This window comes from Anopheles coustani, chromosome 2 (assembly GCF_943734705.1).
Source record: "Anopheles coustani chromosome 2, idAnoCousDA_361_x.2, whole genome shotgun sequence".
In the NCBI taxonomy this organism is placed as follows: domain Eukaryota; kingdom Metazoa; phylum Arthropoda; class Insecta; order Diptera; family Culicidae; genus Anopheles; species Anopheles coustani.
In genome coordinates this window covers 11,895,953-11,908,448 of record NC_071289.1, presented here as the reverse complement: position 1 = coordinate 11,908,448, position 12,496 = coordinate 11,895,953, and the positions used below count along the sequence as shown (strand labels likewise).

The 12,496-nt window shown below is 48.2% G+C and overlaps 1 protein-coding gene across 1 annotated transcript; it reads left to right on the top strand.

The window, feature by feature from the left end:
• The first annotated feature begins 5,013 nt into the window (after positions 1-5,013).
• Positions 5,014-12,329, top strand: LOC131262944 (HEAT repeat-containing protein 1 homolog). Its single transcript, XM_058265048.1, has 4 exons — positions 5,014-6,180; positions 6,247-6,533; positions 6,605-11,351; positions 11,435-12,329. The coding sequence occupies exons 1-4, from the start codon at positions 5,015-5,017 to the stop codon at positions 11,625-11,627; spliced, it is 6,393 nt and encodes a 2,130-aa protein (XP_058121031.1). The 5' UTR covers position 5,014; the 3' UTR covers positions 11,628-12,329.
• The last annotated feature ends 167 nt before the right edge of the window (positions 12,330-12,496 follow it).

Sequence of the window (12,496 nt, the reverse complement as noted above, 5' to 3'; positions counted from 1 at the left end):
ACGAGCGAACGAAATGGCGTTCGACAGCGAAGCCGGCCAGGGATGCTCCATCGTGCCCGAGATGTGCCTGAGCTAGCGCAAACAGAACGTGACACATTTCGTATGTAAAGGAGGAGGAAAGTGAGTAGAACTAAGCAACAACGAAGAAAAAATACCATTACTGGTGATTTGGGAGTAACGATATCGGAAATCGACCCTATTGGGGTTTGTTTGGACACACCTTGACAGTTTATTGGATTCTAGTTAAACTAAGTAGAATGGAGATGGATGGTGAGGGTAAGCAATTCACCTTCTTAAATTTTTCGCATTTTCTTCGAGTCAGGGAGAATATTAAGCTCCAATTATTATGTGCGTTAGAAAAATGTTTTCCTTCTTATCACTTTATTTACATAACTTTTTAAAACTGTTTTATGGTCGACGTACTTAAAATTAAATTTGGGGGCATAATTCACACAATTTATTTAATAAAAGAAAGGAAGTAAAGCTATGTTCATTCTAAATGATCACATGAAACTTATATTCCGTTTTGTTTAGTTCGATGAAACAAATTGCCTCTTGAATATAGTTTTCAGCGATGCTCCATTTTACTTTTCTAGCTTTCTGCTCCATTTGATTAATATTTAAAAAGGGTAAAATGTCTCCTGCCCGTGGGACCAGCAAGTAACGGAGGTCCGCTGGGCATTGGGCTACTGTCACGTTCAGTGAGTTTTGATGGCCTTTGTCTGTTACTGCCTGAACGGCGAGGTACTTGTTCGATCATTTGTAAACAATTTTTTACTCATTCTTTGCAAGTTTTTCTTCAATATCGCGCACATCATGTGTTACATTATCGTATACAACCAATTTTTAATATTTTTTATCGATTTAGTGTTTCTCCACTGCACGAAACATTTTTAATTTTTTAGTTAAATATTTTCCATATTGTGACTGAAGTAACAAGCTATACCTTCATTAAAATCATGTAACGAATATCAAAAACGATTGTTTATGCCCTTGTATCCCCGATGAAAACGAGTTTAATGAAAATATGCGATAAATCATTCCAACACACAAAACCAGCGCCATAAATCGGTACAAGAAAAACAACCGGCGGAAATCAATTGATAAGCGCACAATAGAGCCAGCATTGAGCACTCGGGCTGCAATCTACAAAATCCTTCCTCCCCCCGCTGGTACAAGGGCTATTTATCACGCTCCTATATTTTTCCCGCAAACCGACACACGCTGCCATATTTAATCGCGGGTGAAAATATTGGAAACAATACAAAGCTTTCGAGGCAAATTGAAAATCGTGAACCTCCTGGGAAAACGTTTCGCCAATTCCCATCCGTGTGGGAAAGGTGGGCAACGAGCCCGGGATCTTTTTATTGGAGTTTTCCCCAAATTTTACACTGGTCGAAACGATGGTAGAGGGAAATTTTGAATATGGGACGTTAAGGGGGAAAAAAAAGCAGGAAACGAGTGGGAAATGCAAAACAAAAACAAATCATTCGATTGGGGTTTTTCCGATGGGAATGAAAATGGCGCACGAAAATGATTCTCGATTACACTCTCGTGCGTCGGCGGGACACTTCCGATTGGAATTGCTATTCGAACTGTCCGTTCCGATGGTGACTATCGAAACTTTGCTCCGGCAACGGAACGTGTCGTCGTCGGCGTCGTCGTCGTTGTGGAGGAAAAACAATCGTCCCGCCCGGTGTAGAATAAATTGGTTTATAGATATTGCGAATGGCCGTCGATCGCAGCTAGCCCCGATATCGACGCGATCCAGTGGGGACCAATTTGGAACCAGCCCGGAACCGGTCGTCGGCCCGGTGGAAATGGGAAAACATTTGCTGCCTTCTTTTTGTCTGCACCGATGAAAGTTGAAATTGCCTGCACCGATGGGCACCCTCCTCCCCCACGATCGCGTCGTTCAATTTGTGGAGTAAAGGTAAAGCGAGAAAAAAAAGGATGGGAAAACCAAACTGGCGGAAGTGCGAAATCGTTTAGTAAATTGAATGCATGGGAACAATTTCGCTCGAACCAGGGTTTGAGGAGTGTTTTTTGTGTGTGTTTGTGTTTGTGTTTGTGTCCTCACACAAATGCTACCGGTGCACGTGTGAATCGCGTTTTGTCACCCGTTTGTGGTTTAGATAATCACTACAACCGGGGCTGTATGGCAGACGTGGCAGGTTGCCGGAAAAATAACCTGCTGGAAGCTCGTTGGAATTGATTATGAAGATATTTCGATTCGATTTTATTGCCATCATCTCAGCCGTTTGCGGGAAAGCGCTGTACGGTTCAATCCGCGGCCAGGTTGTGACTTTGGATGGCGTTGCAAAATAAATTGATTTGTGCAAATACGCGGTTCTCGGCTCGCGTCGAACTTCTTGCAAAGAAAACACACCCGAAAGCCAATCAATTCAAGCAAATGTGAGTCGCATGTGAGTGTTCGAGTATGAACGTATTCATTGTATGTTTTGGAAAAGTAAACCGTACAATCGACAAAGGCCTCTCGTTGATCTAATACTTTATATTTAGATCAACATTAAATATCGGTATATTTCAATTGGATTTCGATGAACTGATCTTAAAGAGATTCCCTAAAATGAAATCACTTTGAAGTATTCTAAACTTGTTTGTTTTGCGGAATATTGCCAAACATAGAAATACTTTTATTGCTAGCTTATATCTCTTAACGAGCTTACTCATATAATGTTATGTTTGTTTGTTGAACTATTGATTACTTGTAAGGTTATGTCCCGCTTACGGTCAAATAGCCACTTATCGGATGACACCGATTTACACGTCCTATCAGTAAATCATATTTTACATTCAAATGATTCCACCATCAGTTAATTTTCGGTATAGATTCAATTTATACACTGTTCAATATGCTGCTATACAATCGACGAGTTTATCATGCGACCCCGGTCGCATTCCCCCTCCAATCCGTTCGGCGTAAACTTCCGGGAAATGAGACTTACGAGGCGGAAACGGAAGCATCCCGTTCCGCCAATCCCCACGCGTTCCAAAATCGAGTTCCATTCGGGATCGCTAAAGCAATTTTCTTCGCAACTTTATTTTTACATCAATTGGAATGAAATTTGCATAATATTGCCTTCTCATCAATTTACACAACTTCTCAATGGTGACCGTATTTCTTATTTTTTCTTTCCTTTTTCCTGCGTTCCTAGAACAGGGCCAAATAATGTCGTGGAGTAGCAACGTCACGGGAGAGTTTGTCTTTGGGCTGGTTCGCGTTTCTTGTTGGCGGAGGTTGATTCCAGCGATTTGGGGTGAACGTGGGAGGTTGAATTAAACTTAAAGTGAAATCAACACTCTTCCAAGGCATTGGTGACACTTTGGAGTGTGAAACTCCGGTTTGCGTCGGTGGTTCACGATTCGTTCCCTTTTTTCTCCAGGATCCGGTATCGCACAAGACAATCGAGTGAACCCGGGACCCTAAACACATTCTCACTGTGTGTGAAAAAGCAAATAATTTGCATAATATCTTTATCTTAGGAAGGGATATGGGAAGGAAAACTGGAGTAAACATAATTCTATTTACGACGATGGTACGCGTCAAAAATGTTTAACAGAACAAGTCACTGAGCCACTGTGAGTTTCTCCTTCTCCGGTGGAATCCGTTTGCAACCGGATGAATACACAGGGTTTCCTCGAATTTTCCTTAAGAGAGGATCATACAGCAAAGCAAGTGAAGTAAACAGGGGGACATACACTGGTGGACAATCTGTGCGGTAGTGTTATGGGGCATGTAATCTTAATCTTGTAAATTATCCTGCGTGCTGGGCGTGCCTACTGCTTTCGTTCCTGGCAGTTAGAGGGCTTCTAAATGCGAATCAAATTTGTCAACGATATCGAGCATGGTATGAATAATCGATTGTATTTTTAAATTTAGTTTATCACAACTTGCTCAAACTGCAGTTGTGTTGGAAATAACAAACACAATACCCGAAAATAACAATGAATCAGATGCACCAATAATAATTAGAAACCTATTTTTCTTAAAAATTGCAATGGAGACGCCTAGTGTATTGTAAATTTTTGATGAAACCTATAGACATAATTTTAAAATTTTACTACGCAAAGAATGCGCGTTTCCAAGGTAAATTAAAAAATCTGCTGGATTGTAATATTTACATTTTTTTGCTTTTCGTTTGAACTTTTTCATCTCATTCATTCCATTCTCCTGTTCGGTTAGTTTTTCCTAAAATACATTGTTCCATTTGTTGCAAAGAGTCGTTTCTTTTGTTCAGTGTTTTTTCTTGTATTCGCCATTGTTAGCTGGGCTAAGAAAACAACACTAAGACACCATGGTAAGTTCATGGCTTCCAAACAACTTTTTTGCACAGGTTTTTGACACACTATCGATAGAAATGATTAGTACGCCGACTGAGGCTAGAGTGATTTAATTTGTCCCGAAAAGGCAAGAAAATGTAGATAACCGATGTAGAACACCAATTCCTTTTTTCGCGATGATACAATGTTATCTCAAACAGTATATTTGGTTTGAAAATTACTTATTCTCGTTTTAAATCGGGTAAATAAATACATAAACTAAGTCAACACGCCCTTCACATGAAAAGTGTACCAAATGATCTGGTGCTTGAAAAGGATGCTGAAATCTCTTTTAAAAGACGTGGCAAAACTTACCTTAACAAGTTCCTACCTTAAAACTCTTTTTAATAAATAGTGAACGGAAAAGTTGATTTGAAAATTAAAAAATATGAAACATTTCATACGGTTTTGGAAATATTTTTATAACCGGTTTGATGACCTCTGCTCAACAAACCAATGTCAAAATTTCCCGGTTCGTGGCAGCCAATCAGAGCTGTTTGTTTATTTTTGTGAAATGTCAAAATCCTCGACATACGTCAAAAACGCATCTAAACAAAAACACGTGCTTGCGAATCAAACACCGGGAACCGCATGTCGATTTGAAACTGAAGTGTTTTAAGTGTTTTGGGAGGTTTTCTTTGCTCAAGTTTACCTTTTCCGTGGCGTAAACATGGCTACAAGCCTAGCAGCTCAGCTGCAGCGTTTGGCGGCACCACAAACGTCGGTGCAGGTGGAAAGCAGGCGGACAGCATCGATCTTGTTCGATGGCAAGGAGGCCGCCACGAAGGATCGCGAAGTGATCTTCGACATCGGGCTGAGCGGGCTGGAAGAACTGATCCAGCTGAACGGAGCGTTTGCCCGCTTCGAAGAGACTTTGTTCGACCGCAACGCGATGGATCTGCAGCGGTCCGTCGAAGACCAGACGCTGAACGAGATGCTCGATGCGAATGTGCGCAAGTTCTTCTGTCACCTCAGCCCGTACTTTATGCTCCAGCCGGCCCACAAATGCTTGGAGTGGCTTATCAGACGGTTCAATGTGCATCAGTTCAATCGGCGAGACTTTGTCAATTTTATCCTCCCGTACCACGAGACACGCATGTTCGTGCGCTGCATCCAAACTCTCCGGTTCCAGCCAACGAACGACCAGCTGGCGTTTCTGGAGCCCATCGGCAAGGCGGGTGTTCCGCCGTCGAAGCGTATCATCATCGAACATTTTACTGCGCATCCAGAGTTTCTAAAGCAGTACGGCAAGTTCCTGATGGAGGCAACCACCGAGCTGGGTAGCAAAGCGAACTCACTGCAGGCCATGTTTGCCTTCTTCTGTAGCACCACGCTCGGCGTGTTGGAGAGTGTCGAGAGCGTGACGGAAAACTACGTGGTTGCGGTGCTGCGTCCGGTGGCAGCCGGGCTCGCGTCCAACGCGATCGACTATGCATCCGCCTGCTACATGATCGTTGGCCAGCTGGTAACGAAGACGGCCCTGTCGGTGGATACGCTGGAGTTGCTCACCAAACGGCTTTGCTGCGCGGAGGAAGGAACTCAGCGTTCCAACGCCGTCATGCTGCTGGTGCTGATCTTTCAGACGCAGCACGAGCGCCTGTCACCGATTCCGAACAAGCTGATGAAGCGCCTGATCCGCACCAACTGGATCCCGCAGGTCCTGAGCGAGGTGAAGGCTGATGGTATCGATGTGCTCGTGTGCTATCGGAAGATTCTGGAGACGTCCCTCGGCGAGATATGCCAGTCGTTCCACTCGATCGGATTCTACAGCCAGATATGCGAGCAACTGTTGTTGGAGATTGCGTTGACCGATACGGAGGCAGAAGACATCATTCAGTGGGTTTCGCTGAAAACGACATTTGCGGGTAGATCATACACTACAGCTTTTTTATCCCTTTGCAGATGTGTGCTTGATTCCTACATTGGAACGGGGAAGTCGACGGCGGAGAATAACAAACCATCGCCGAAACCGATGGACGACGATGACGACGAAACGATCAACCTGGACAGCGATTCCGAGGAGGAAAATTTCAAGAGCCGGCACGAAAAGGTCACCCGGTGGTATTCGGACTTTCTAAAGAGCCTTGAAAGGCAGTACCCGACGCCGTTCGATACGGTCGTGAAACGGGCCATGAAAGGCCAGGAGCAGTACTCCCACCGGAAGCGGAACGCTTTGAAGAACGTTTTGGGTAGGTTTCGAAATATTTCACCTTCGTTTGATGGTTGCTAAGATTGACACGCGCACTGCGTTTTGTTTCAGGTTTCCTACTCCAAGCCTCCTGCGATGAAAACGAAGCGTTCGTGTTCGAGAATTTGTTCCACTATGACGCCGATCGGCGAAGCCATGCGGTAAATTACATCGTCGAGAATTTCGAAAGGCTGACGTCGGAGGGACGCGGACGGTTGGATTTGCTGCGTGAAAGTATTAGCGAGCGACTGGACGACGACAGCTGTGCCGTAGTCAAGGAAGTGCTTAGGCTCAGCCCGGCTCAACTGTTGGCGACGGTGGGCGCGGACGCGTTGGTTACCAAGCTGAACCATCTGACGCTCAAGTGTGCCGCGAATCCGGAGTATTGGAAACTGGTGACGCATCGGGTGATAGCGATGCTGACCAACGAAAAAATCTACACGAGCGTCAACATAAACCGCGTGATCATTGCACTCTATCCGTTGCTTTTCCAACTCGGCGATGACCCAGTGGGGCAGAAGAACGTCGAGCTTTTGCTCCAGACGCCGTTTTCCAAGAAATTCCTCGTTCCGGCGTTTTACGGTAGCACGGCGAACTGTGACATCTTGCTGCGGACGCTGGAGGAAACGGGTCAATGCACCAATCCGGTGCAAGTGTGCTTTAACATTCTGCTCCTCTCGTCCGCTCTCCCATCGTCGTGCTCCGTCGATCAGGCCGATCGTGTGCTGCGTTACGCGCGCAAGCAACTGACCGGCCACCGGTTCCAGTACGCCATGTCGTCGGACATACAGTGCTTGATGGCGGGCAAACTTCCGGTCGACCTGATCACCGTGCCGATCCGGCACATTATCGAGCGCATCCGGCTCGACCCAACTACGGTCGACATGAACTTCGACCGGCAGAATGTGGCGTTGCGGTTGCAGTTGAGCATTTTCAGTGACCTTCTCCAGCGCTACTGCATCATCGATCCACAGTTCACCGATCTGCGTTCGATCTTCGGCAATCTGCTGAAAACGTTCCTCACCCAGCTGTACCCCGAACTGGGTGCGAGGGTCGAGTTTCTGTCGCACTTTTATACGGTGCATCTGATCGAGCGACCCAGTGATCTGCCGGCGGAGGAGGATTCGTCGAACTTTTCCATCGGCCTGGAGCTGCAGGTTCGCGCAATACGACTGACGAACACGATGCTCGGGCAGATGGTGGACCAGGGCTGCGAGATCACGTTTAACGCGCTCACGAACGTGATCCTTGCGCTTACGTCGGAATGTTCGTTGGTGCGCGAGTGTGTGATGAGCACGATCAAGCTGATCATGCAGCTGGGAGCTGGCAATCGGCTGTCGAAGCCTACCGGGGTATTTTTGCGCTGTCTACTGAAGCGCCGCGAAGAGCTGTCGATCGACGGGGAGCAGCTTTCGATGGTCCTGTTCATCATGAGGGAAGGGGAAAAGGGAAAGACCATTAAACCGATCCTGGAGAGTTTCATCGAGCGGCTAAACGACCCCAACACGCCGGCTTACATTGCGGCCGGTATCGTGGAGATGGTGAAGCTACTCGATGATCCGCTTGTGCTGGTCCGACCGGCCACGAAAGTGGTAGCCATCCTGGAGGCGGTCAATGGCGACAAGGCGCGCCTCACGTTCGACCTGTACGAGTCGAAAATGTTGCAAATCCTGCTGGGAAGGTACACGGCGGACGTGACCGAGCAGGTGATGCGCAACGAGATCTGTCAGCGCGTCATAACGGTCGCGTTGCAGTGCCACAAGGCGATGGTTGTGCCGGGGCGGCGCAAACACTGCACTCCGGCGATTCTGATGATCGAGGCACTCGCCGATGAGCTTTTCGAGGCGCTGCCGAAATCGTACGCCAAGCGCGTCCTGCTGCACATCGTCGAAGCGGCCGCCCTGTCCGAGCACCCGGAAACGAACTCGGCCACGGCGAAGCTGTTCAAGGGCTGCACGATCGATGCGGCACTGGCGGTCGATTTGGTGGCAGACATGAGCAACCAATCCTCCCAACCGACGACGGTCGGATCGGCCAAATCCCTACGCAACTCGATCATTGCCGTCGCACCATGCGAGCGGGTGCTGTCCACCGCGGTGTGGAAACGTGGCGTGACGCTGTTAGAGCACCTGCAGAACAAGAAAAAACTGGAAAATGCCCATCTGCTGGTGCCGAAGTTGTTCGAGTGCCTCAAGTACTGTCTCGACTTTGAGGAGCAATCGGTGGTGGAGTACGTGAAGCAGATCATACTCTCGCTTTTGCTGCACTGCATCGTGAAGGTAGAACAACAGGTAGCGCTCGAGGGATCGACAGACGTAGCGCGAGTATTCGGCAACGTCGGCACCGTGTTCAAGGTGGAACAGATCGTGCAGTGCATTCGGGGTTCGCAGAATCCTCAAACGCATCATCACGCGCTGCTGCTGCTTGGCCACGTGGCGCGATACGTGCCCGAACAGGTCCTGCACAACATGATGGAAATCTTCACTTTCGTCGGTTCCTCGATCGTGCGACAGGATGATGCGTACAGCTTCCAGATCATTTCGAAAACCATCGAGACGATCGTGCCGACGATTGCCGGTAGCGAGTCTTCGTCGCAAGAGCAGGTCATCCCGATACTGAAGATCTTCTCCGACATCATCCTGGACGTGCCGGAGCATCGGCGGATCGCGCTGTACGTGAAGCTGCTCCAGACGCTCGGCGCCAACGAGTATCTGTGGGTGTTTTTGGGTGTGTTGATCGAATCGGACGTTATGAAGGGAGGACACAAGGCGGAGCAGAAAAGTCAGCGTGGCAAGTCGCGGGCGGAAGCGGAACTGGCGACGAGCGAGCTGTCCAAACGCATGGAGGTGGCATTGTTGATTGCGCGCGAGTTCGAACCAACCGTCATCGTTCAAACCTGCACGAACTTGATCGACTATCTGCGCGAGCTGCCGATGGAACCGGAGAAGCGTAAGAAGGAGGAGGAGGAGGAGCTGATGGAGGTGGACATGTCCGATACGGTCATCTTTAACGTGAAGGCACACACGAATCGTCACCTGCGGCACTTTAAGTACGCGCTGGTGCAATTCGTCGGTGGGCTCGTGTCGTCGGTGTTTGTCATCAACAAGATCGCCCAGCTGAACAAGGAGGAAACGCTCGGCATGAAGAAGTACTACCAGAATCTGATCGTCGGCATCCTGACGTACGTGAAGGACCTCTCGAAGACGATCGATAGGCTGAAGGCGGAGAAAGCGGACGAAAAGATTCCGCTGTACTGGCGGGTAATGCTGACCTACTGTTATGACATTCTGGAAGGTACGATTTCGCTTCTGTCGGCCGACACGCTTATAATCGTCGTGCACGGGTTGCTGAAGCATCGCTTCCTGATGGTCCGCCGGAAGGTGCTCGAGCTGCTGAACAACAAGCTGCAGTACAAGCAGGACTACTTCGAGGAACGGCACCATCCGGGTTTGTTGCAACTGCTCGATCCACTGATGGAACTGGTGAAGCACTTGCACGAAGAGGAGTCGGTCGTCGGGACGACTATCGAGCGGTCGGTGATCGTACAGCTGTGCTACATATCGTTGCGCCATCTCTCAAAGATCCTCACACAGCACGCCACCAAGAAGGTCCAGTCGGTGCTGGCCGATCTCGTGGCGGAACTGCACGGGTACAAGAAAAACCCCAACCCGCAGGTCCTCGCCTCGCTGATCCTGTGCATCGGTGAGCTATGCAGCAATCTTGGGCCGCACTCGATCAACTTCCTGCCAAAGTTTGTCCCGATGGTGAACAAGTTCCTCAATGCGCAGCTCAGGTCGGAAGATCCGGTCGATATGCTTACGTACAGCATTGTGCTGCTGATGGTAAAAATAGTCGACACACTGTCGCGCTTCCTTTCACCGTATCTGTGCTCCATGTTGGTCGTGCTGTCGCAGCTTTATGCCCTTGTTGAACAGCGCAACGACAGCGCAATGTCGGCGAATATGCTCTCCCGACTGGCGCTGATTTGGAACAACCTGGCGGGAACTATCGCGCCGCGCGTGATGATCCCAGCGATCGAGGAAAGCTACCATGAGCTGGTGGGTGAAGGGGAACTGTCCGCGGTCGGGCCACTGATGAAGCTTCTCTCGACCACGTTCGGCAAGCTAAAGTCATCCGATTTCACCGCCATCCGAGGGGAGTTGGCCGAGCTATTCCTGACAGTGCTCCAGTTCCGCTGTAATCAATCGGCCTCGGACATGTTCACGCTGGCGGCGATCGATGCGACGGAAGCGCACGTCATCCGGGCGTTCGTGGTGCTCATCCTGAAGCTCTCGGAGAGTACCTTCCGGCCACTGTTCTACCAGGTGTTCGAGTGGTCCATCCGCGAATCGTCCAGCAACGATCGGGCCATCACGTTCTTCAACGTGTGCGCCCACGTGGCGGAGGCGCTTAAATCGCTGTTCGTACTGTTCGCCAGCGATCTGGTCACCATCGCGGCCAAACTGCTGAACGCCACCAACAGCGCCAAGGTCGGCGACGGTGGCGAGGGCCACGAGGAGGAGTTGCACTTTGCGCTCGAATCGAAAAATGTGACGCTGCTCCGGTACGTACTCAAGACGCTGTACTGCATCGTGCTGTACGACAATCAGAATTTCATCAACGCCGTGCGCTTCGATATGCTGCTCGGGCCGATCACAGACCAGCTGGAGAATGGGCTAATTATGAACGTCACCGAGGTGCGCACACTGGTCATCGATTGTCTCGCCCAGATGGCCGTCGCCGTGATGGACGATTCGCTCTGGCGTCAGCTTAACTATCAGGTGCTGCTAAAGACGCGAAACAACGAGCCGGAAGTGAGGTAAGTTATGATCTCTTACTTCTTCAACTACACGCGAACATAATTACTTACTTCTTCTACGAACCGTTTCTTCTCAACCCTAGAATGTTCGCTCTGGAGGCCTGCACGGAAATAGCGCGTAAGCTGGGCGAAAGCTATGCACCGCTGCTACCGGAAACGATTCCATTCCTGGCGGAACTAATGGAGGACGATAATGAGGACGTCGAGAAAGCGGTGCATCACTCATGCCGTGAAATTGGCCGTGCGACGGGTGAAGATTTGCAGAAATACTTTTGAAAAAAAGTAGGCGCCGCCTAATAGTAAGTAAGTGGTTGTCACCCCGTCCGGCTGACACGAAATGGAAGGCTATTTTCGCGCCCGCCTGTAAAGAAAATGTACGGTACCGGGGTTGCAAGCTACGTTAAATAGAACGGTACAAATTTAAAGTGTATAAACGAAGGTGATACGCAGAAAATGGGTGAAAAGAGTGTTGAGAAAATATCGTTTACGGAATACGGTGCATGCCGTAGCTCGGGGCAACGACAGGTGAGGTGAGTAATTCAACGATGGGAAAGTAAAGAAGGGAGGACGACAACAAACTTGAATGTATCCACAAACATCGTTGGAATGTCGTAAGAGATAACATGTTGAGGTATGATAATGTGTTAAATGTATACCATAGATAAGGATGAGGTTTTCATAAATAGGTTCCATCGAAAATGAGAGAAAAGTGTGTCACTGTAGATGAATTTTAAAAACAGTTTTCATATTTTCTTCGCTGGACAATGAGATCATTTTCATTTCATTTCAGTACATTTCATGCAAAATGATCTGGTAAATGAAAAATAAACCTGGTTCAACTTTCGCATAGCGGTCTTTGTAGCTTTGGACTTTTTTTTTCTAGATTACTATATTAACAATTTTATCACAAATTCAACGTTTATTTCAATCGCAATCCATGCAAGTACGCGGTTAAATTTGTATCAAGTTAAAACATCCAACAATTCTTACAATCCGTCAGGTAATAAGTGTTGGTTTAATAATCTGAGCAATATCGCATAAACCAATCAAGCTGAATGTTAGGAAAGCAAGAGAGATTAAAGCGTGTTTAATCAATTCGGTAAGGGTTTTCAAAAGTTTAAACATCGGACGTAGCTGCTTGCATG

Excerpts from the sequence above, each read along its gene's own strand:
- LOC131262944 (XM_058265048.1), top strand. The coding sequence starts at position 5,015 with ATGGCTACAAGCCTAGCAGCTCAGCTGCAGCGTTTGGCGGCACCACAA. Across the intron at positions 6,181-6,246 it reads GAGGCAGAAGACATCATTCA|ATGTGTGCTTGATTCCTACA; the intron begins GTGGGTTTCGCT and ends ATCCCTTTGCAG. Across the intron at positions 11,352-11,434 it reads AACAACGAGCCGGAAGTGAG|AATGTTCGCTCTGGAGGCCT; the intron begins GTAAGTTATGAT and ends TCTCAACCCTAG.